Here is a 23,969-nt window from a genome sequence, read left to right as displayed (position 1 = left end):
ACAGGCCACATGACAGAGGAGCCACCTATCAGCCTGATAGAAGTTCTTCAAGTGGCTGAGCGGGGCAAAGGCTTCTGGGGAGAGGCATATACTATCTCACTACAGGAATAATTACTCCTCTCATCTCCTTGGTGTGGCTTTAGGTGAATCAGTCTTCATGAGAGGTAATCTCCCAGCCAGGTGATTGACAGGCCTTGCTGGACTGACTCTTACGGGAAGAGACAATAGTATGTAATGTTCTAGTCTTTGGTGCGTAATGTGCTCTGGACCATCCAGGACCAGAGGAATAGCCCATTCCTTGGACTAGGAGCAAATAGCTTTCCCTCAATGGGCTTCAACAAAGTCCTGCTGTCCTCCCTCAATGGCCTCCGAAGTTACTATAACATTCTCCTCTTCAAGATTGGAGTCCCTAACCATACCGGGGTATATACCTAAACTTCAAGGTTCACACACAGCTTACATATCTTTCTACATTTGCTATTTTTCTGACCAAAACATAAAAGTTGGGCAGTTTTCCCTTTTTCTTCAAGGTAGCATGGGAAAAGTTCCATGAGAAAATAAGCTTTTATTTTCAATTAACTCATTTAAACGATGGGATGGGAAAGAGAGAGAGACAAAACAAGAATTAAAATTAAACTTTTTAACATTAAAAAAGGAGTATAGGCCCTAAAATGACTTAGGAGATTGGTAAATATATATCAAATATATGTTATAATATATATATATATATATATATATATATATATATATATATATATATATTATACCATATATACAATAAACTACAAAACATAATTTTGTATATACTATAAATTACAAAATATGTAAGTTGGTGTATATAATATCAGGCCTGGTTGGGCCTGGGTCATCATTCTAGGACATTGTCACCTCACTGCCATATAGGGGGACCTGCTTTAAGTTAAGTCAAATGTAAATCACACAGGTATTAACTATTAAGATTGTGACAATCTTAGAAATATTTACATGAAAGTAATTATTTTAAATTACTTGATTAAACAAACCTACAAATCTCTACCCCCACCCCCACCCCAATTTTAAAAATCCCTTCTGTTTTCCTGAATAAATCAAATTCATTACAAATCCCCACAAGGTCAGCCAAGTTTTGAACTTTCATATTATAGAAATAAGAGGCTAAAGGACTAGCTTGGGCCAATAGCTGTTTGCCACAGCAGGAAGAACTGTGTTCTGAACTCCAACACTCACACAAAAAGTCAAGTTGTTGTTACATACACCCCTAAGCATGATACCTACTGGGTGGTCAATATAGCTGAAGCAGTAAGCTTCAACTTCAGTGTGAGAGCCTGTCTCAATAAATAAGAGAGAGAGTGAGTGAGTGAGGAAAGCGCTAGAGGCTAATCTCTGGTCTAGACACCCCACATGCACATACAGGGTATATATATATATGTACATGTATGAATGTATATATGTATGTATTTATGTATGTGTATGTATGTGCATGATATATGTGGATATTATATATACATATATATAGATATACATTATATATAAATATATATAGATTATATATGTATATAATATATCTATATCTATATATATGAAAAGTAATCTTTCACAGTTCTCATTGTGTCTCAGTGCAGTTCTGATATTTTGTCCTCTGACCTCTAACTTCCATTAGAAGCTCAGTTTTCCTAACAGCTTCTCAAGCAGTATTGCCATTCCAGATCTGGGTGAATAAACGCCAGTGATGCATGCATCGAGTCTTTAAAGTCATGAATTCCTATGGCCCAGAAGCCACTGGGTCTACACATGAAAAGAAAGGCTATTCCTTTCCTTTTAAAGTATGAGCTGAGGTCGTTTATGGTCATGAGACATGTGCAGCCACTTCCATTTAAAGCCCTAGTCTTCAATAAAGGGCTTGGTCGGGAGGATAAGAGGTCTTCAGATTATCAGGTGGGGGGTGGCGCATGCCTTTAGTGCCAGCACTTCGAAGGCAGAGGCAGGTGGATATGTAAGTTTGAGGCCAGCTTGGTCTACAGAGCGAGTTCCAGGACAGCCAGGGCTACACAGGGAAGAAAAGGAGGAAGAGGAAGAGGAGGTGTAGAGGAGGAGGAGGTAGAGGAGGAGAGGAAGGGAGGAATGAGGGAAAGAGGAGGAGGGAGAAGAGGAGAATGAGAGCAAGAAGAACAAGAACAAGAAGTAGGCATCTTTAGATGACTCCAGAAAAAAAAAAAAAAAATACTTGTTAATGTCTCCTGAGATAAGGATCCCAGAATGTAGAAATCTCTGAGTTCACAAATAGCCATTCCAATCTCCCTGGACCTCTATAGCAGCAAACCCAAGGTACAAATAAAGAATTTCATAAATTACTGCGTTATTGATGACATTTAACATTCAAGTAACTTACTCTGTTAGACTTTATGTGTGAGTTAATGCTTAATCAGTCCATAAAGGGACGGGGGTCTGCATTTGCTTTTAAAGCCCTGCCTCACTGCCGATACCATGTTTGCTTGAGTAGATCAGTGACTCCATCTTGCCTCAGAGTGTCAAGGGGGATTTTCCTTGGTCTCCCAATAGCTTTTCACACAGAAAAGTAAGCTCTCGTGCCCTTAATATAATGGATTAATGTTCTCAAAGATTAAATAAAGAATTTTAATGTGTTTTCCATCCAAAGAATGAGAAAGTGGTCACAGGAACCAATTTATGTGTTCTATGGTTCTGATGAGGAACACATATTTTAAGAGAATGTAAAAGTTAAAATATGATTTGAAGTCAGGTAATTTGGGTTCCAGTTTCTTCCAACTTCACCCCTTCCTAGCTGTGAATTATGTTCTTCTTTCTTTTCCTTTCCTTTTAAATTTTGTTTTGTTTCTGTCTTTATTTCTCCTAGACAAGGTATCTCTGTGTAACATCCTTGGCTGCCCTGGACCTCCCTTTGTAGTCTCGAACCTACAGAGATCTGCCATGTCTCTGCCTCCTGAATGCTGGGTTTCCAGGCACCCTTTAATCTTTCTTTCTTTCTTTTAGTTTTTAAAAAGTGTTTAAGTTGTGGGTGTGTGGGTGTTCTGCCTGCATGTCTGTCTGTATACCAGACCAGTGTCTGATGCTCTCAGAAGGCCAGAAGAGAACACTGGAACACTTGGCTCTGAAGTTACAGGTGATTGTGAGCCACAAAACATGGGTGGTGGGAATTGAACCTGGTCCTTTGGAAGAACAGCCAGAGCTCTGAACTGCTGAGCCATCTCTCCAGTCTGTTGTTCCTCCCTTTTCTTTCTCTCCTCCTTCCTTCCTCTGTTCCACCCTTTCTTCCTTCCCTTATTTTACTTTTTACCTTTTTTGTCAGGGTATGTGCACTCGGGGTGATGCTCTGCTCCTTCACCGATGCATAGGAGACAATAGCCATTCAGATTTCTTCAGCCTTGTGCCTGCAGCATGAAAATATCTAGAAAGAAAATCAGAACAAAGTAGCTCCCCTAACCACAAAAAGATATGTGTTGTTTAATGTTTAACTGAACTTCAACATAATTACAAGTATCAGAAAGATGAGTGATGGTGGTTACTCTGAAGAAGCACTTGTATCCTTATTAAAAATCCACGGAAGATAAAACATTTTCAGATAACTGTCTTCTTGTTAGTCCAATGCAGTGTTGTCTTGAATTTTCTAAGTGATATTCTACACTATTCAGTGAGGAGACAATTTATATCTAACTAAACCGTATTAGTTATGTCAAGAACAGTTTCATCCCAGCTAATAAAATGCTTGTATGATACAGGAGAAATGAAACACTTATTCAGCTGACCTACTCTGGTACCTGGCAAATATCTCTAGGATTCACAACCTTAATATCATAAAATCCAAGAGAGCAGTCTAAATTTTATTTGGCAGTGTTAAGCAAAGGTCTATGAGGGGTCAGGCTTTTGAATTAAGCCCTGAGTTGTTACCTGTGCAAAAAATAAAACATGCACATACTTTGCAAAGAGTTCTGTGGCATGGCATACCTATAAGTGTTAGTAAGTATGATCAACTATCACATTTTACAGGTAGGGAAAGGACAGTTCAGGGTGAGGCAGGCAGCACCAGATGGTACAACTGTGTAGAAGATAAAATATTGAAGGGTTATATTCATGCGTTATTGGCTTTCACAAAAGAATTGCCAGTCCATGCTGTGCCTCTATCTAAAGGTCTATTTTGTAGTAGACTAATGGTTTGTTTTCCATCTACAGGTTTCTTTGGTTAGCCTGGTGGCCAATGCTCTTGGCTATTCAGAACTCGGTGCCATCAAATCCCTACGGACCCTGAGAGCTCTGAGGCCGCTCCGAGCCTTATCCCGCTTTGAAGGCATGAGGGTAAGAAGATTCAGTGATGCTTTTTAAAACTCAAGTCAAGAGTTACACGCCGCCAGTGACTCAGAGCCTTGGTAGTCTCTTCACGAAATTAGATAATTCAGGGCTAAAGTCAAAGAGAGCAAAAAAACCTTTCTTCTGGAAACTGCAGTTTATTTAAATACACACTCAGGGATTGAGAAAGGGTTTCACACACACACACACACACACACACACAACCTCCATGTGCTATTATTTTTATTGTTCAGGTACTTTGGAATGACTGTTGACAGCACTCCTCCTATCAAAACCTTCAGTAGATAAATTTGAGGTCCTCAAAAGGTATCAGGTTATTCTTAAAGGCAACGTGATTTCAGAATGCTTTATTTCTTGAATTAACGTACATCATAGAATTCGGCAGAACCAGTACATCCCTCACATTCAAAGCGAGTTGCTAGGATAATTAGCTACAGGTTTCTAAGAAGCCTGACTTCCCTTCAGGGATCTTTTAAGCACCTTTGTGAGTGAGGTTTGCTTCTTCCACAGCCCCAGCCTTGTCCTCCCCTGCTCTCTCCCTTAGCAAGTGTATCTTGTTTCACAATGTAAAATGCACACTGCCACGCCTTCAGAACTGCTTTGCCCAAAGGCCAGCTTTGTTTAATCTGCTTTGCAAATGCACACGGATATTGAATTTCTTCAAGGCCATAGGGTTTTAGATTAGGAGGTGGTTTGTTTGGGGCAATAAACCCCTTCAGCCTTGACTGCAGAATTTACTCATCGTGGAAATGAATCCATCCTCCAGCTGTTCCTGCAGCACTGAGCAGAGAGACACGCTCGGCTTGCCTGCTGAAAATTCTACTTGATTGCCTATGTTAACAAATTCATAAAACTCTGTTGGAAATAACAATCTTCTTTCAGTGCTGACATCATCTCAGCCTACGCCATGCTTCGTGACTTCATAGTGATGTTTTTTTTTTTTTTAATCAAAGATAGATCATTTTTCTCATACACTATATCCTGATTACAGTTCCCTTCCCCCTCCTCCTCCCATTTCCTCCCCACCTCCCCTCCCATCTGGATCCACCCCCTTTCTGCCTCTCACTGGAAAACAAACAGGCTTCTAAGGGACAGCAATAAAATAAGATAGAAAAAAAAAAAACCCTAAAACATTGAAATAGGGTAAAGCAAACAATAGGGGAAACAAGCTCAAGAAACAGATATAGATGCAGAGGTCCACTCCTTAGTGCACTCAGAAACCCATAAAAACACTAAACAGGAAGCCATAATATAGACGCAAATGACCTGTGGAGTAAAAGCAAGAGAGAGAGAATACCTATCATTACGCATGCTGCATATATTAAAATAAAAATAAAGCTTAAAGACAAATCCCTGACATGACATTGTGAGACAAGGGGCCTCTAAAGATGACTCGGATTTGATTTTGTCTTGGTCATTGACTGCTGGGCATGCAGCCTACACTCAAGAGAGTTTCTTTCCCCAGTGAGACTCCCTTGAAGAAAACAAAATTTTCATTTTCCAGTAGTTATCGATTGGAGATGGCTTTGGGGCTAGAAATGAGGGAATGTATCTACTTCGTTCATCTCTAGGTCCTCATCTAGTGCAGACCTGGGCAGGCCCCATGCTTGCTGTCCCAGTCTCTGTGAGTTCTCAGGTACACTGATGCTGTTGATTTCATTTCGAGGGCCTTGTTTATTTGGTGCCCCTCCCTCCCCCATTCCCTCTGGCTGTTATACTCTTTCTGCCTACTTGTCTGCAAAGTTCCCTGAACCCTGAGGGAAGGGAGATGATGGAAACATCCCACTTAGAGCTGAGAGTGTGTTCCGAGGTCTCTTACTCTGGATGATGTGCGGCTGTAGGTCTCTGGTTTTTACCCCCATTTACTGAAGAGACAAGCTTCTCTGGGGATGGCTGAGTAAGACACTGATCTATGAGTCTAGACGGATGTCATTTGAATGTTACATTCCTGTTTGTTTGTTTGTTTGTTTAGAACAGTACTATTTGGTTTTAACCTAGTTCCCTGGACTAAGTTACACGTTCTTGGTCACTCAAGCACTATCAGGCGTAGGACCCGTCCTGTGGAGTGGGCCTTAGGTCAAATCAGATTTTGGTCGGTTACTCCCACAGGAATTTCTGCTTAACTTGCTGGCAGAACACCACTGTATGTCGAAGAGTTTGTAGCTGGGCTGGTTTATATTTCTTTTGTTATCTTTCAGAGTACCTTCCGGTACCAAAAATACTTGCACATAGGTGTGATGGCTCTCTGTGGGTACCAGCTTGGCTTCTTCACAGTCAATGTGTGGGTGTTGTCCTCAGCAATTGGGCCTTGCCATCAGTTTGAGAGCAACTTAAAGTCTTGGCAATAGACTGGGTTGTTTGAGGGCTCCATGGGACCTCTCTGGCCAACAAACATATTTATAGCTCATATCAGAGACAAAATATCAATTCAACAAGTCTGAAAACTTACAATTTTCCTCTAATCTGAAAAATATTCTAGATTAGTATTTTAGTTCATATGGAATACTTAAGATTTCAGCTAAACATAGCGACATCTATTTGAAGATTTAAAAAAAAAATGTAGAGGTATGGAAAAAATATATAATTTTAATCCAAAAAGAAAGCTAACAAGTGTAACAAACTGACTTAATTTCTAAAAGACATAAAATTCAATTAAGATAGGGAAACACTTGAATTTTGATTTCAAATTTTCTTGCTGGTTTACATTTTTCCCATCTATTTCTAAAATAATATTTATCATATTTTTTAAAAAAAAACAATAGTTTCATTGGCTATAAACACTTAACCATGTAGTCCACTGTGAATTAGAATAAGTGGTGGTAGAAAAGCTACTTTTGCTATCGTTGAGATCTTAAAACATATCATCTTTCCTGGATTCAGGAAAACAAAAGGGGGTGGGGCTTTTTCTACACTAAGCAGGTCAGCCTTATAAAATCAAATAGCATAGGCTCAAGGAGAACATGTGGGACATTGCCAAGTAATAATGGGATATATTTCATATTCATACATCTAAAGTTAAATCTGATGGTAATTCATTGTGTGTCTAAAAGACCGAGATTTTTCTAATATGAAACAAAAAACTTGGAAACCCTTAATCCTGACCTTTATAGTCATATAATTATACCTGACCTGAGGATATAAATTTACTGCATTTGTCATGCTTTATTTGTGAAAGGATTGCATAATTCCTTCTTCAGATCATCAATAAGTAACACATGTTCACAAGACAATATGTTACAGCAAACGATTATTTCATTTAGTGATTTAATGCATATTTTCACCCTCCCCCACCCACACACACACCATGTACATTTTTGAAGATTTTACTATATCAGGTTGAATTTGTTTCCTTTCAATGTTTGTTGTATTTTGCTTTCCTTTCTTGCTTAACTCCTTAGCTGTACTGTTGTTTGTCTACCCTTACCAAGATGTAATGTAAAACACTAGAAGAAATATTTAGGGCTAGAAATCTACGGTGATACCCATTTAACCCTATGCAAATGCATCTTCACACCGAATACATACACATCTGCCATCTTCCACTTTACCAAGGGATTGCTCTCCTGTCCTCCCACAGGTGGTTGTGAACGCTCTTGTTGGTGCAATCCCCTCCATCATGAATGTGCTTCTGGTGTGCCTCATCTTCTGGTTAATCTTTAGTATCATGGGTGTGAATCTGTTTGCTGGAAAGTTCTATCACTGTGTTAACATGACAACGGGCAACATGTTTGACATGAGTGAAGTCAACAATTTCAGCGACTGTCAGGCTCTTGGCAAGCAAGCCCGCTGGAAGAATGTGAAAGTCAACTTTGACAATGTTGGGGCTGGCTACCTGGCATTGCTGCAAGTGGTAAGTGGCCATTGTGTGAACCTGAAAACATTTCAAAGCATGCTGCCTAAGACCCCTCGAGTGGTGTGCTCTGAATAATTCTTATTTAACGGTAGGAAGGTAGTTGATGAACCCTCAAGTTAGTTATTTGGCTCTTAGGAAGACATTGCAGTTTTTTTTTTATTATTTCTTCAGGAATGCAATTTTTAACGTCTTCACAGGGTTTCTTTCTTCTTCCCCTATTTTTCTTGTTATATTGTTAATTATTGTTTTGATTTTTAATTTTCTGTAAAAATTGGGTATATTGAAATACCAATTATATATGATATGAATGAATTAAGTGTATGATTTTTTAGTCAGAGAATTTCCATAGTAGTACCTAAAATAATGTGATGCTATTATATGCAAATATGCAAATCTCAAGGGATTCTTCTCAAAATGTGTAATGCTTAATTTTTTAACATCATGACAGCATATTTGCTAATCAGTTATTAGTGAAAATGAGTTATACAACCATAGCTTTCAACCACAGATCCTATCTTCTTATTGGAAGGTTTTAAGGTAAGATTAAGATGAGATTTTCATTAATCAAGTCTCCATTGTATTTTACTATAGAAAGAAAAAAATCATAGAATAGCTTCCAAGAGAAGAAAAGGAAAAAAAAAAAAAACCTAAATCCTAAATACAAATTTTGTTACTTCGTAGTAGGAATGTCCTTGGTAACACATCATTCAACTCATTTGAACACCTGTGTAGAAAATGCCATGGTATTATATGAAAAGATACAATATTTATAAAGAGTGAGATATTCATAAATAATTCTGATATGTATTGAATACAGGCCACGTTCAAAGGCTGGATGGATATTATGTATGCAGCTGTGGATTCACGGGATGTAAGTAGCTCTCAGATGCTCTTTACAGCTACTAGATTGTCCATGGTAAACACTGGTGAGAATTGAACTGAGATACTCAGAATCTACATTGCATATAGCATTTATCAATACAGTAGAAATGATTGGCAAAGTGCTCACAGTGTGGATGGTAGTTTGGTTGCTGTGGGTATGACATGTAATTGATAACGTGTCTACTGTGAAAAATTCTCAAATTACAGGGAGTAAAAGACATCAGATTAGCCCTGCAAACAGAAGTATTCAGAGTAGGAAGGTTGTTCTGCGTGGAGGAGGAGTCACTTGCTTTTCTGTTTCTTTAGAGAACAGGATCAGCCAGTCTGTGAATCAGCTTCCAGGAACGTTAGAGCATAGACAAGCCAGCAGACTTCAAGGAAACTCTAACTCAGAAATACAAAGAAACGACTAAAACATGACTGCTTAGCCTGTATTTTTCTCTTAGTTGATTTTCTGCTATTAAAGCTTTTCCAAAGAAAAAGTAATGATATTGCCAAAAATGTTGGAATAATGATGATGATGATGATGATGATGATGACGACGACTACAATAAAATAATATGTCCAAATGGTTACTGAATTTGTATCAATTTTACTTGTGCTGGGGAATATTTGTCAGGCAGGCTACAGTGGAAAACCATATTAGATTTCAAAAGTAAAAGTTTCAAATTTCATGATAGTTTGAGACAATAATTATTTTTCTAAAACTGTATCTGAAGACATGGCAAGTTCATATTGAGTAACAGCACTCACTACATTATTTACTCCAAGGATCCTCTTTGCTAATGATATTAAATATTTTCACTATTGTTCAGGTCAAACTGCAGCCTGTATATGAAGAAAATCTGTACATGTATCTGTACTTTGTCATCTTCATCATCTTCGGGTCGTTCTTCACTCTAAATCTATTCATCGGCGTCATCATTGACAACTTCAACCAGCAGAAGAAGAAGATGAGTATATCTCACTTCTCACCCTTCCCTATTCAAAACACTCATCCGTCTCCTACAGTCAACCAGACCATTGGAGTCATGGCATACTTAGATGGTGTTTATATGATTTTCAGTCTTACGACATGGCCAGTAATCTACTGGCCCTCCCAAGTGGCCTCTCTCCCTTCATTCCTGGTTACAGCTGTCTTTCTGACTCTGTAATATAACCATTGCCCCATTACATCAACAATGATCCATGCTTAGCATGACGTCTGGGGTCTTGCAGGAATGACCGCCCCCCCAATTTCTCAACCTCATCTTCTCCCACACCTCATTTTTATCCTATACCCCTTTACTTATGCATTCCCTCAGCCACACATGTCACCAACAGCACTTGTTACAGGACACCTGCACAGTCCTCCTGACCTTTTCTGAACTTAGCCACAGAATGGTTTCCCTCTGGTTTTATAAGTGATATTTTCTCTTCCTGAGATGCATTGCCAAGCAAACTCTTTATTGTACATTAAAGCCTTAAGCTTAAGCCTGGCTCTCTCAATTTTTGCTGTGTCTACAATGACTTTCCTTCCTTCCTCCTGTTCATTTGCTTGGTCTTTTTTTTTTTTTTTTTAACCTCACCCCCCTTTGCACAGAATTGTACATTTTTTCTTCCTGCTCCCTTAAGGAGCCTGATACCATGTTATGTACCAATGTCATTTTTATACCTGTCACATTGTTTGGTACACACACACAAAAAAAGTTTTTTAAAAAGGTTAAATACAGCAGTAAAACTTTAGACAGCAGGAGAGGAAGAAAACATATTTGAATCCCTGAAAATATATTTAAGGACCTTAAAATTCATTGTCAACATAATATAATCCAATTAGGATGCTGGACTAATTGGAATTTCATGTGCTTATGAGCTTTGCATAATATTAAAGTCTTCGACATTTCACATAAATGGGAAAAGCAGAAAAATAAATCTATATTTAGCAAGATACTATCCATTTAATATTGAGACAAGACTAAAGGAAGGCTCAGAAATACTTCAGTTAAAATAGTGTTGTAACACAGGTTGGGATTGTAACCACACTATTCTGTGTGTTTACTTTGGAGGTCAAGACATCTTTATGACAGAAGAACAGAAAAAATACTACAATGCAATGAAGAAACTTGGCTCCAAAAAACCTCAGAAGCCCATCCCTCGGCCTTCAGTAAGACTGGCTCTCTTGTACTCATTAAAATTCTAAGACACTGTTTCTCTTCTAGTATCTGGATGAGAGCATATTGGGTGATGCCACCAATCTTTCGCACCAATCTAATCACAAATCCCATACTGGACAGCAGACTCTACAGCTGCTGTGATGATTGGTGGCAGGTATCAAGTTCCTAAAATACTGGGACACTCTTGATAGTTGGTGAGCTGAGACCTCCAACTCAAGAGTTCCCAAGAACTGGCACAAAAGCAAGAGTCAGCCTCCTGCTGCTGACATGTGTGGTTGCTGCCCCTCTGACTATAGTGATGTGTCTGTCCTTTCTAAGTGGACACAGGCTCCGATATATCTATCCCTTTCCATCTCTACATCTTTCCTCCACGTTCTGGCTTCTTCCTTTCCTTTCTTCCCCTCCCTGTTATAAAGCTCATTTTAGCCTTTCCTTCTTTTATTACCCTTTATGGTACCATACAAAGTAAACAATATTTCATAGCATATATATATATATATATATATATATATATATATATATATATATATCATTAAACTTTGTTATAACTTGTGTCTCCTTCTGATCTCTCCTATGCTCTCTGTACTCTTCATTCCAGGTTCCTCCTACCCTACAAATAGTAACCTCCTGTTTTCACTTCACACATACTCTATAGCTCTCTCCACAATCCCTTACATCCTTTCTCTTTTCCATGTTCCCCTATCTATCTAGATTCATGACATTCTTTATCTTCATATTATCTGTAATTTAATATATATTAAGTTTAGGTTCTACACATGAGAAAACCATTTGTCTTTCTTGGTTTTCTCATTCTGGAGGCTAGAAAATATTCCCAATTTTCTTAGAAAGGAAAACTGGCTCAAGAATTTTGTTTCGCTGAAAAAGAATAAAGATCATTCAAATGCATAGTCTATAATGCTTGCTTCCTAATGTGGAACGGCACGATGATGGTGGGTCACGTTCACAAAACTGTACCCTAACTCACCAACCTTCTCAGAAAGGGAAAATACTAAGGCACTGAGGCCCATAACATAACTGTACACCTATGATCAGCAAAATTCATAACTGAAAGGGTCATGAACCCTATCAGTGACTTCACATGACTATATATTTAAAAATAATTGAAACTGGGAGATGTAAGGTAGGGAGAAAGGATAGCAAGGTACCTCACACAGAAAGGAAAGAATGAACCTGCTTCACCAAAGGTCACTGATATCTGGAAACATGGTTGGTTTATGGCCTTGGATTTTTCCATAAGCCATGGGATTTTGTGTCTTTATTATAAGTGATTTGAACTATCTAATAAAACCACATTAAACATTTGTAGTTACACAGGACTCTAAAAGCATATGTTTTCTGAAATGGGTATTAATTGTACAAGCATTTCTCAGGCATTTTTAAAAAGATACATGGGGGGGGGGGGACAGGTAATTTGCTCATGCTTGTACCCATGGATGGTAGAAGACAGAGTCCAGAACCCTGGAACTAAAATTATCAAGAGCCGTGAGCCATTGTGTGGGTGCTGGGAATTGAACCTTGGTCCTCTAAAAACCAGCCTGTGCTCTTAGCTACAGAGCCATCTTTCTCTTTCTTTCACACATCTTTTATTGAAGAATGAATAGGGAAAGATGAAAAGGAAAACAGATAAATTAACAAATAAACTCACAAGCATACAGAACCAGAAATGGTAGAACTAAATAAATTTAACTACCATTATTTGGGGGGGAGGGGGGTAAAAAGGGAATATCAGAAAATTCCTAAAATACTGGTAAATGAAGTAGATTATTCATCTGAAAGTCTCCATTTACCTTTCTTAAATCGTCACTACTAATTGAAATCATTTTTATAAAAATGTTCATAATTAATCAAATAACCTTTAAGTATTTTCAGCCAGTTGCCGCCAGTTTCTGGATTATTTTTCTCTCTTTTCCTATGAGACCCAAATTAAAAAAAAAAAAGTTTGTTACTGGCATGTGGTATGGTGCCTCTCGTTTAAAAGAAAAGGGAGTGAAATGGATCTTATGTAGTATACTGTAAGGAGGGTGCATACCTCAAGGCCACATGTGGGAAGAAGGTCTTCTTTGCAGTGTAACCAGACCACTGATGATGCCACGTGTACACTAACCCTACCTCTTCTCTTCTTAGAACAAATTTCAAGGAATGGTCTTTGATTTTGTAACCAGACAAGTGTTTGACATCAGCATCATGATCCTCATCTGCCTCAACATGGTAACCATGATGGTGGAAACGGACGACCAGAGCAAATACATGACCTTGGTTTTGTCCCGAATCAACCTGGTGTTCATCGTCCTCTTCACTGGGGAGTTTCTGCTGAAGCTCATCTCTCTCAGATACTACTACTTCACAATAGGGTGGAACATCTTTGACTTTGTGGTGGTGATTCTCTCGATTGTAGGTAAGAACAGCTCAGTTACAGAGACATGTCCTAGAGAATGATTTCCCCCACATCCTTCCTGCAGCTTGGCACAGAGATGCAGTTGGAGAAGAGTGGGGTGTGCAGGGTGAAAAATTCTGAAACTTGTGTTTATTCACAAAACTAAATGGTTAGAAGTTAAATTATCGATATTGGATTGGAGGAGCTTTCTCCTTGCTGTGATAGACTAACCAACAAGAGGCAACTTTACAAAGGAAGGAAATATTCTGCCTCACAGTAGTAAAGATACACTCCATCCTGATGTGGAAAGCCTGGTATGGGACCCAAGGTACAGCTCGTTAAGGTGAACCTGAATTTGGGAATGAAAGTGAGAAAAGGAACATATAAAACACCAAGCCCAGCCCCCAACCAAACCCATTTGTCTGAATAAAGCTTCACCTCCTGAATGTTCTACAACTTTCCATAATACCGCCACCAGCTAGATTGCAGGGGTCCAAACACTTGAACCCATGGGAATGGCTTCTACTCAAACCACATTCTGTTAGTGGTAAACAGAGTCAGTTTAGGGGCAAGGCACATGTTTTTAAAACACATCATGATAACACAATAGTGTTAGGACTTGTCTTGGTCACTGTCTTAGTGTTGTAAAGACACTACGCTTATAAGAGCAAGCATTTAATTAGGGACTTGCTTACAGCTTGTGATCATCATGGCAGGAAGAAGAGAGGCATAGCACTGGAGCATTACAGCCTGAGGCAGTGGGGAGAGAGGGGAGGGGGGGAGGGAGGGAAGGGAGGGAAGGAGAGAGAGAGAGAGAGAGAGAGAGAGAGAGAGAGAGAGAGATTGAGACTGGACCTGGTATGGGCTTTAGAAACCTCAAAGCCCTCTAGACAGGACTGGCAAAAAAATGAATGATTCCTGATAATATTCTACTAGCACAATCGTCATCAGAGACTCTTTTAAAAAATATTTATTTTTATTTTATATGCATTTTTTCTTTGCCTGCATGTATGTCTATATGAGGGTGTCAGATCTGGGAATTACAGATAATTGTGAAGTGCCATGTGGGTGCTGGGAATTGAACTCTGGCCCTCTGGGATTTAAGTCAGTGCTCTTAACTGTTTTCCCATCTCTAAAGTTCCCATCAGAGAGATTTATCCAGCAACTGATAGGAATAGATATAGAGACTCACATTCAAACATTGTGCAGAACACTGGGAATCCTGCGGAAGAGGAGGATGAAGGAGTGTAGAAGCCAAAGGGTTCAAGGACACCACAAGAATACTGTCCTCAGAGTCAGCTAACCACGGCACATAGGGGCTCAAAGGGACTGGAACAACATTCAGGGAGCCTGCGTGGGTCTGACTTAGGTCCTATACATATATGAGATGGTTGTGTAGTTTGGTATTCTTGTGGGACTCCTATCACTGGGACAGGGGACTGTCTCTGACTCTTCTGGCTGCTTTGAGGATCCGTATCCTCCTACTGGGTAGCCTCATCCAGCCTTGACATGAGGGTATACAGCTAGCTTTATTGTACCTTGTTACGGAATGTTTTCTTGATACCCCTAGGAGGTCTGCTCTTTTCTGAAGGGAAACAGAGGCGTAGTGAGTTTGGGGGACAGGGTAGGTGGGGAAAGGAGCTGGGAGGGAGGGAAACTGTGATTGACATGTAATATATGAGAGCAGAATAAATAAATTATCTAGCTTTTTAAAAAGAAACCTCAAAGCCCTCTTTCCCAGCAATATACCAACTCTAACAAAGCTACTCCAAAAAGCCACACCCACTCCAAAAAGCCACACCCATTCTACAAAGCCACACCTACTGAATAAAGCTGTACCTCCAACAAAGCCACGTTACTCCAACAAGGCCATACCTCCTAACACTCCTAAAACAGCTCCACTAATTGGAGACCAAGCATTCAAACAGAGGAGCCTCTGAGAACGATTCTCATTCAGACAGTTCTGTACATAACGCAGAAAAAGAAAAATCAAGCGGAGATAGCCAATACTGCCCAAGGCATTCAACCGTCTTTCATAACAAAGAGCAAAGGCATTTTAACATGGCTCTTGTAAGATGGATGGGGTTTAAACAAGAGGAAAAGGAAAATGAGAATATTATAAAGCTCCAAATATAGAAACTTTAGTTCAGATGTGGTCCACTTTCTCAAACTCAAGAATGTCACTCTCATTGAGAACAGTGAATTAACTTATTTCAGAAATAATCTTTATTTTCATTGCCATATTTTATGTATAGTAGTGAAGTATAATAAGTATAACCTTGAATTGGTGTACTAATAATTATATTATTTTGGATTTTACAAAAAAATTTATTTTTTTATAAAGTCGTGTTATAGAATCATTTTAATAAAACTCTTCAACATTTAAATGTCACTATTGGAGTGGATTCAAATGTGTGGTTCAGGTTTTTGTAAGTTTATTTTTTTTTAAGGAGAAACACACATACATCATTCTTATAAATATCGGTATACTCACTGTTCATCTGGCTTCTCTAATTTTCCATAGGAATGTTCCTTGCTGAGCTGATAGAGAAGTATTTCGTGTCCCCTACCCTCTTCCGAGTCATCCGCCTGGCCAGGATTGGACGAATCCTACGCCTGATCAAAGGCGCCAAGGGGATCCGCACGCTGCTCTTTGCTCTGATGATGTCCCTTCCTGCGCTGTTCAACATCGGCCTCCTGCTTTTCCTGGTCATGTTCATCTACGCCATCTTTGGGATGTCCAACTTTGCCTATGTTAAAAAGGANGCTGGAATTNATGACATGTTCAACTTTGAGACCTTCGGCAACAGCATGATCTGCCTGTTCCAAATCACCACCTCTGCGGGCTGGGATGGACTGCTGGCCCCCATTCTCAACAGTGCACCTCCCGATTGTGACCCTGATGCAATTCACCCTGGAAGCTCGGTGAAGGGAGACTGTGGGAACCCATCTGTGGGGATTTTCTTTTTTGTCAGCTACATCATCATATCCTTCCTGGTTGTGGTGAACATGTACATTGCTGTCATCCTGGAGAACTTCAGCGTTGCCACAGAAGAAAGTGCAGAGCCCCTGAGTGAGGACGACTTTGAGATGTTCTACGAGGTCTGGGAGAAGTTTGACCCTGACGCCACCCAGTTCATAGAGTTCTGCAAGCTCTCTGACTTTGCAGCAGCCCTGGATCCTCCCCTCCTCATCGCAAAGCCAAACAAAGTCCAGCTCATTGCCATGGACCTGCCCATGGTGAGTGGAGACCGTATCCACTGCCTGGACATCTTATTTGCTTTTACAAAGCGGGTCCTGGGTGAGAGCGGAGAGATGGATGCTCTTCGAATCCAGATGGAAGATCGGTTCATGGCCTCCAATCCCTCCAAGGTCTCTTATGAGCCCATTACCACCACTCTGAAGCGCAAACAAGAGGAGGTGTCTGCTGCTATCATTCAGCGTAATTACAGGTGTTATCTTTTAAAGCAAAGGTTAAAAAACATATCAAGTAAATATGACAAAGAGACAATCAAGGGGAGAATTGACTTGCCTATAAAAGGAGATATGGTTATTGACAAATTAAATGGGAATTCCACCCCAGAAAAGACAGATGGGAGTTCCTCTACCACCTCTCCTCCTTCCTATGACAGTGTAACAAAACCAGACAAGGAAAAGTTTGAGAAAGACAAACCAGAAAAAGAGAGCAAAGGGAAAGAGGTCAGAGAGAATCAAAAGTAAAAAAATAAAAAATAAAAAATAAATTAAAAAGGAAACAAAGAAATGTCTTTGTAATCAATTGTTTACAGCCTCTGAAGGTGAAGTGTCTGTGTCAACTGGACTCTAAGGAGAGGTCCATGCCAAACTGACTGTTTCAACAAATACTCAAGGTCAGTGCCTATACCAGACAGTGACCTCTGTCACTGCCACTCTGTGAGACAGGGTATCAACAGTGACAAGAGGTTGCTGCTTCCTTTACCAGCTGACACTGCTGAGGGGAACTCCATTGTGAAAGTGACCGTCACCATGCCACCAAACACCATTAGTGCAACCAACGCTCCTGTCATCTATTTTTAACATTCACATTGCCATATTTTTACAAAATCTGCCCCAGTGTATCTTCCTGGTCCCCACTTCATAGTCTGTTCATAATACTATGTCACTATTTTTGTAAATGAAGTTACGTTAAGGGAAAAAAATATATATATATAAGAATCCTGTGTTGCTAAGACCACAAGTTTCTCCAGTAATCATAAAAAAAAATATTTTGTCTGAGAGATGAAATTATTGCTCAAAACTAAGGAAAAGTAAATTCTAATGTTACCAGTTTGAAATACTTCCACTTTCTGGATGGTGTTAGCTTACAAGTGTTTTAGCCTGTTATGTTTGTTTGTATCTGAGCAGTTATGTGCCTGTAAAGACTCCTCTAATATTTAAAGGATTATTTTTATGCAAAATATTTTGTTTCAAAAAGTGCAAATTTTATTCTAAGTTTCAGAGTTCTATATTTAATTTTAGTTAAATGTCCTCCCTCCAAAAAATTATCTAATATTTCTGTTCTGAAAGAAAAAAAAAATCTATCCAAAGTATCACTTTAGAATAGCTGTTCCGATTAATGGGCAGTATTTCTTTTCCATCTTCTGCTCTCAGCAAAACTGACAATTTATGTCAGTTAAATACCCTCTGTTATGTAAATAGTTATTTTATGCTGTGGTGCATGTTTGGGCAAATATATATAAACGTATATATAGCCTAATACAGAAATTCTATTAAATCAAATATGTACCACAGTGTGTGTGTCCTGAGCAAGCTTCCAACAGGGAGGTGTCCTGTACCATTCGTTATACGGAAAGAGTTGGGAGGCTATCTAATGCATGCTAATATTGCCTACGCTGCTCTATTTTAATCAATCCATTTATCACAGTTTTGGTAAGAAGAGTCACATGTTGGTGGTAGAATGAGTTCAATCTGCTCTCTGTCTACATGTCAAAAAATTCTCACTGATATTACCTTAAAACACCTTTATTTTTACATTGTTAATTCAACTTGAGTATCACAATGTGTCTTTATTAATTTAAAGGAGACACACTGTATAGGGCCTATTACCAAATCCTATACTTCATAGTTTGCTAAAAAAAAAAAAAAAAGTCCAAAATTTGTTTAACTATAAATAATGTAAAATATAATCAGTTTTCTTTGTCAGCATTTGTACATAAGAAAATTATTTTCAGGTTAATGACATGGCAATTTATTTTACCTTATCCTTTTGCTTCTTATTTTTAAATCAAAACTCCAAACTTTTGCATCCAAAAGACTTTTCAGCAGATAATTTCCTAAAATAAAAGTTAGACAATGGGTTTTATGGATTTCTTTGTTATAATATATTTTCTACCATTCTAATAAGAGAAACGTTGGTCAAAAATCTCAAACCCTAACCATTTTCTACCAACTCTGGTTGCCTGCAGAGAATCCTTCACTCATGGAAGTTTGTTTGGTTTTTTTTTTTAACTCGACTTTTGTAGAATTTGCATATGCAGACTAGGCTTATTTTTTTAAATCCTGCTGCACTAAAGGTGTCATGGATATAACACAGGCTCTGCCCTTCCTAACCAGGAACACAGTGGGAAAGATGTGCAGCTGCCTAACATGATACAACTCTTTTCTCCTTTTTCTTCTCTTTTTTTTCTTCACAAACCAAAAGTTTAATGTTCATTCCTTTTACAAAACTATCTACTGTAGTATACTGATGAACTGCATGCAGGGAATTGCTACTACTAAAAGAATGGTGAGCTACTTCATTATTGAGCCAAAAGAATAAATATTTTGTTGGTTTTTTTTTTTTTACTGTATCTTATTTGTTGGACTGAATATTTTCTTTTTTTAAGTTATCGGCAGGTAAAAATTTACACAACTAAAGAAAACCTGTATTTGATTCGACATTTGTATTCATAGAAGTTCACATGAGTTTTGTAACACCCTGCTACATTATCTACTGAGAAGTTTGTCAAAATAAAGACTAGTTAAAAGCAGTTTTGTGAACTATTCCTTCATCAAAGGAGCAGCCCATATGATCAAACCTTTGGGTTTGACAGTGCTGGCAGTATCCCTCACCACTGACTGACCATTTCAGTTCATTTATTAAATTACCAAGAACCTAATCCCGATGCTTCTGGGTATCCATGGTGTTGTGTCCTTACATTTTGGACACTCATGCTTCATTTCCTAGCACACTCTATGAAGAATTAGTTACCCAGAGATTAAGAATTTATGTTAGCTTTTCAGGGTTTCTTACGTTTTTGTCAGTTCAATACAGAACCTTTCTCTCAACAGAAAACTCAAGTTGTAATGAATGCTTTCACAAAGACTTAGATCTAAATATGTATTTCATAGTTGCCCTAAAATAAATTCCACAATGTTACTAATGGGATTCATTTACTGGCTTCTGCCTAGTCAAGTCAATTTACAGGTTTGACTGATACCAGAGAAGCAAAATACTGATTTTCAAAATCCCAAGGTTTTTAAAGCAGTGTGATATATAATCAATAACCAAGCCTCTGGAAGCAACCAATTAATATGCATTGCATCAGAGCCTTTGAAAGTAATGGCTTCAGTTGAGAAAGAACACCTCTGAAAGATACCTTTCTAGAAAAGTGATGTTACCCAAACATAGAGGCATAGATATAATTTTAAAATAACTGCTTTTGTACGTAATAAAATCTTTTCAGCTAAAATGTTTTCATTTTGGAATTTCATGTGAAAAATAACAGTGACTTAATCAAATTCTTCCTCCCAGAAGTAACAATACTATGACAAGAGGAAAACTTAGTTTTAGTAACAAAGGATATCAGTATAAATATCTAGGTTTTGTTTGTTTGTTTGTTTGTTTGTTTTTGAGAAATGTGAGGGAAATGAGATTTCTGATTTTCAGTAATAGCAGCCAAGGGTACTGAACTATGTAAAATAATGCCTCTGACTGACAATAAACACCACGAAACCCATTTCTATGCATTGTATCCACGTAGATAATTGTTGAGGAAGTCAATGACGACATTTTATAAAAATGTAATATGATCAGGGCCAGAAATTCTGACCCATGTCCTCAGCTCCATTTTTGGTATAAGATTAAAGGTGTAATTCTGTAGAATTTCATTTCTCTCTCTCTCTCTCTCTCTCTCTCTCTCTCTCTCTCTCTCTCTCTCTCTCTCCCTCTTACACACACTTGAATTGAGGCTGTTCTTTATATATTGTCAACAGGTAGTCAAAAGCTCCCATTTGACTTCTTAATCTCATAATAAACAATAATAATAACAATAATATAAAAAATTAAAAACAGAGTCAGAAGGAAGGCTGAGAACAATGTTTAGGGGCGTCTGGGGGGCAAACAATGGGCTGGGCCATCTGTAATTCTAAATAACTGCTGGAGGAGGGAGGTGGAATTGGGGAGAGAGAAAGGCACACATGGGAGTCAGAGAAACGAAGAAAGCCAAGAGCTTCAGAGAAAAGCATGCATTGACTTTGGGTCAGTATCCAGGCGGGCAAAATTAGAGAAAAGGAAAAAAAAAGTCCACAGATCCAGGCAAGCCCTGTTTTCCCAAGACAAAGGATTGTACTAGGGACATGTGACTAGAAATATAGACAGTTTACTAAAATGGAAAATACAACCAAGAATGGGAGTGGGTGGGACAGCCAAGGGAAGAAGCCCTCAGGATTGGGCCATAAGCTGTATAGCCCCTTCACTGAACATTTACACAGCACCTACCTCTTCCAAGTCTGTATATTGGGTTTTCCTAAGCCTGTTCTGTTCATTGTATGAACTTCAGCTTCCAACTTTTCTCTGCAAGTTAGCTTATGGTTGTTACTGTTGTTGATATATCAGTTTATAGTCTGTATTTTCCTGTCATGATCATGTCTTCAATTTTATGTCCATAATCCAATTGCATATTCACAGTGTATTGTGTTCTTTAAAGAGATAACATTTACCTAGAAAAATGTGTATTGTCAAGCTGCCTTTAAAAACTTACTCAGAAAAAAAAAAAAGATAGTCAGAAACATGCCATTCAATCTGACATTAATCAAACAAATAAAAATGTCTTTTTAGAGTTGAAGGATACTCTAAATAATTGAAACAAGAGTTACTGTTTCTTTTGTATTGTACAGAATTCTCACAGGCAGCATCTGGTATACAATACAGTGTATCAAAGCCAGTAAACCATTAGTCATTTGGAAAAATGTCCCAGAGGAATAAACTTGGTTGTCATTAAAAAAAAAAAAAATTACCATACCACTCCAAGAGGTTGAGTTAATGCACATTTTCTACCTTAACTTTTATTACAAAAGAATTAAACATGCATGCCATTCTCTGATAATAGCACCCAAAGCAATATTCTATTGTAGCCAAGGTAGGTAATATTTTGATGCATCCATCATGGCTGCTATGGTCCTTCTGTTTGCAATATTTCTTTTTGTTCCTCCCCAGAGCCTTGCTGTCCTCCATAATTCTAATGACCTATTGAAGGACATGTCTAAAACCCTAAAACCTAAGAAGGACTCCAACACCTAGAAAATCAGCTCTCCTTGTTGTAAAGTAAGAAATAACCGTATCGTGTCCTGTGCAGATGCTCCACCACAACCATCTATCAAACACTTCAAGCCTACCCCCACCAACCTCAAACTGTCTATTCTCCAACACCCCAATGCTCTGCCCTCTCTCCATCTGCACTTGCTACTTCTTCACTTGAATGTCCTTTCCTTTCCCACCCCTCTCTTTTTTTTTTTTCTGGACAAATCACTGCCACCCTTCCTAAGACCATATCAAATGCCATCATCTTTTAAGAAAAACTCTTGACATTAACTAATGGAGAGCTGCCCTTCTCCTATGGTTGAACTGCACATGTGCACTGGCGTTTATAAATCCGTGTTATCACGGCTTCCTTTTTCATTCAACTCTGTTAACAGATCACAGTGTTTGCAAGATACGGATCACACGTTGTCAATTTTCCTTTCCTCTATCTCTTTCATTGACTATGATCAGCAGAGTCTATTACTGTTAGAATTTAGATATACAAGCAGTAGAACCAATTATTTCAGAACTGTGAATGGAAATAATAGTTTCTAACTATTTTATGAAAATAACTCTTCAACGTATTATCATCTACATCCACACAGCACATCCTATAATCAGGGGGAAAATCACACACACACACACACACACACACACACGTACTGTGTACTTCATATCTATGGGTTAGAAATAATAGTTATCACTTAACAGAAGCAATGGGACCAAAGAACTTAGTTAAATTAACTTTATTAGTGAAACAGTAGTTTCATCTTCAATTAGAAGTATGTTGTATGACTGAGGTTTTACTTCAATAATTAATCATGTAGATTGTCATTTTAATAATTCACAAGAAGGTCAAGGAAAATTTCAGGATTTAGCACAGTGAATACATACTTTTAGCATGTGATAAGACAATTACCTTAAAGCCTTCAGGTCATCAGATATTTAAGAAGAGAGATTAAAGGGTTTTAAATAGGCTGCAGTCATGCATGGATGAATTCACAATCATTCCAGAGAAATTCTGTCAGGCTAGGGGAACAAGGTGAGAGGGTTCTGAAGTTCTTACTCTTCAGTCTTTCTTCTCAAGAGACTGCTTGCTTTGGATTGCCTGCTGCAGTGGTTAAAGGCACTGGGGGGGGGGGGGTTCAGTTTAGACGGTTAGGACCTGCCTGCTGCAGTGGTTAAATGCATGAGGAAGGGGGGAGAGGGAGGTGGTATTTCAGTTAGATGTTAGGATGGTTAGCACAACAAAGGAATCATCTGAAACCATGAGACAAATCATTTCTTCCTTAGATTGTCTCATGGGTAATCTGGGCACAGCTGTGAAATGATAACTAATAGAATGGAAAAAAATACCCAGAAAATACTAACAAAGTTAAGACCTATAGTCTTCATTATTAGTGCAAAACTAGTGGTAAGACTCCTAAAAGTCTTATATGCTACACATTAAACTTTAGCTGCATGCCGTCTTCTGAGCTCCATGAGGCTGGAGCAGCCTCGCTACTGCTGCTCTGCTCTCTTATCTGTGGCACCTCAGCTTGCCTCCCAGGCTTAAGCTGGCACCACTTCCCATCAGCTGCTCTCCTTGTTAGATGCCCCACAGCTCTGGGATATTTACTGCAATGGCTGTTTCTCCTTCAACAATGACCTTTAAGGGCCTCTTTCTATGTATTCCATACCTGTCACAAGGTGCCAAACATAAGTTGCCTTACGTGCCCCACACCCCAACTGCTATATCTTCCATGCCTCACAAACCAATACTCTGTGAATGACTCTTAAACTGACAAGTTCGGCTACCAGCTTAAGGTG

The 23,969-nt window shown here is 38.6% G+C and overlaps 1 protein-coding gene across 5 annotated transcripts in view; it reads left to right on the top strand.

Moving 5' to 3' along the window:
- Scn3a (sodium voltage-gated channel alpha subunit 3) overlaps nt 1–19,537 on the top strand; it is a 106,739-nt gene extending 87,202 nt beyond the window's left edge. For all 5 annotated transcript variants that reach the window (XM_029536043.1, XM_021192861.1, XM_029536045.1 and 2 more), the window contains exons 21-27: nt 4,204–4,326; nt 7,916–8,188; nt 9,009–9,062; nt 9,889–10,026; nt 11,112–11,216; nt 13,372–13,642; nt 16,146–19,537. In XM_029536043.1, coding sequence (XP_029391903.1) covers nt 4,204–4,326; nt 7,916–8,188; nt 9,009–9,062; nt 9,889–10,026; nt 11,112–11,216; nt 13,372–13,642; nt 16,146–17,341 — 2,160 coding nt within the window. In that variant the 3' untranslated portion in view covers nt 17,342–19,537. The remainder of the gene's footprint in view (nt 1–4,203; nt 4,327–7,915; nt 8,189–9,008; nt 9,063–9,888; nt 10,027–11,111; nt 11,217–13,371; nt 13,643–16,145) is intronic.
- Nucleotides 19,538–23,969: the final 4,432 nt, after the last annotated feature.

The sequence above is a fragment of the Mus pahari genome, chromosome 3, assembly GCF_900095145.1.
Source record: "Mus pahari chromosome 3, PAHARI_EIJ_v1.1, whole genome shotgun sequence".
NCBI classification, from domain to species: Eukaryota; Metazoa; Chordata; class Mammalia; order Rodentia; family Muridae; genus Mus; species Mus pahari.
This window is presented reverse-complemented; position numbering and strand designations above follow the sequence as displayed.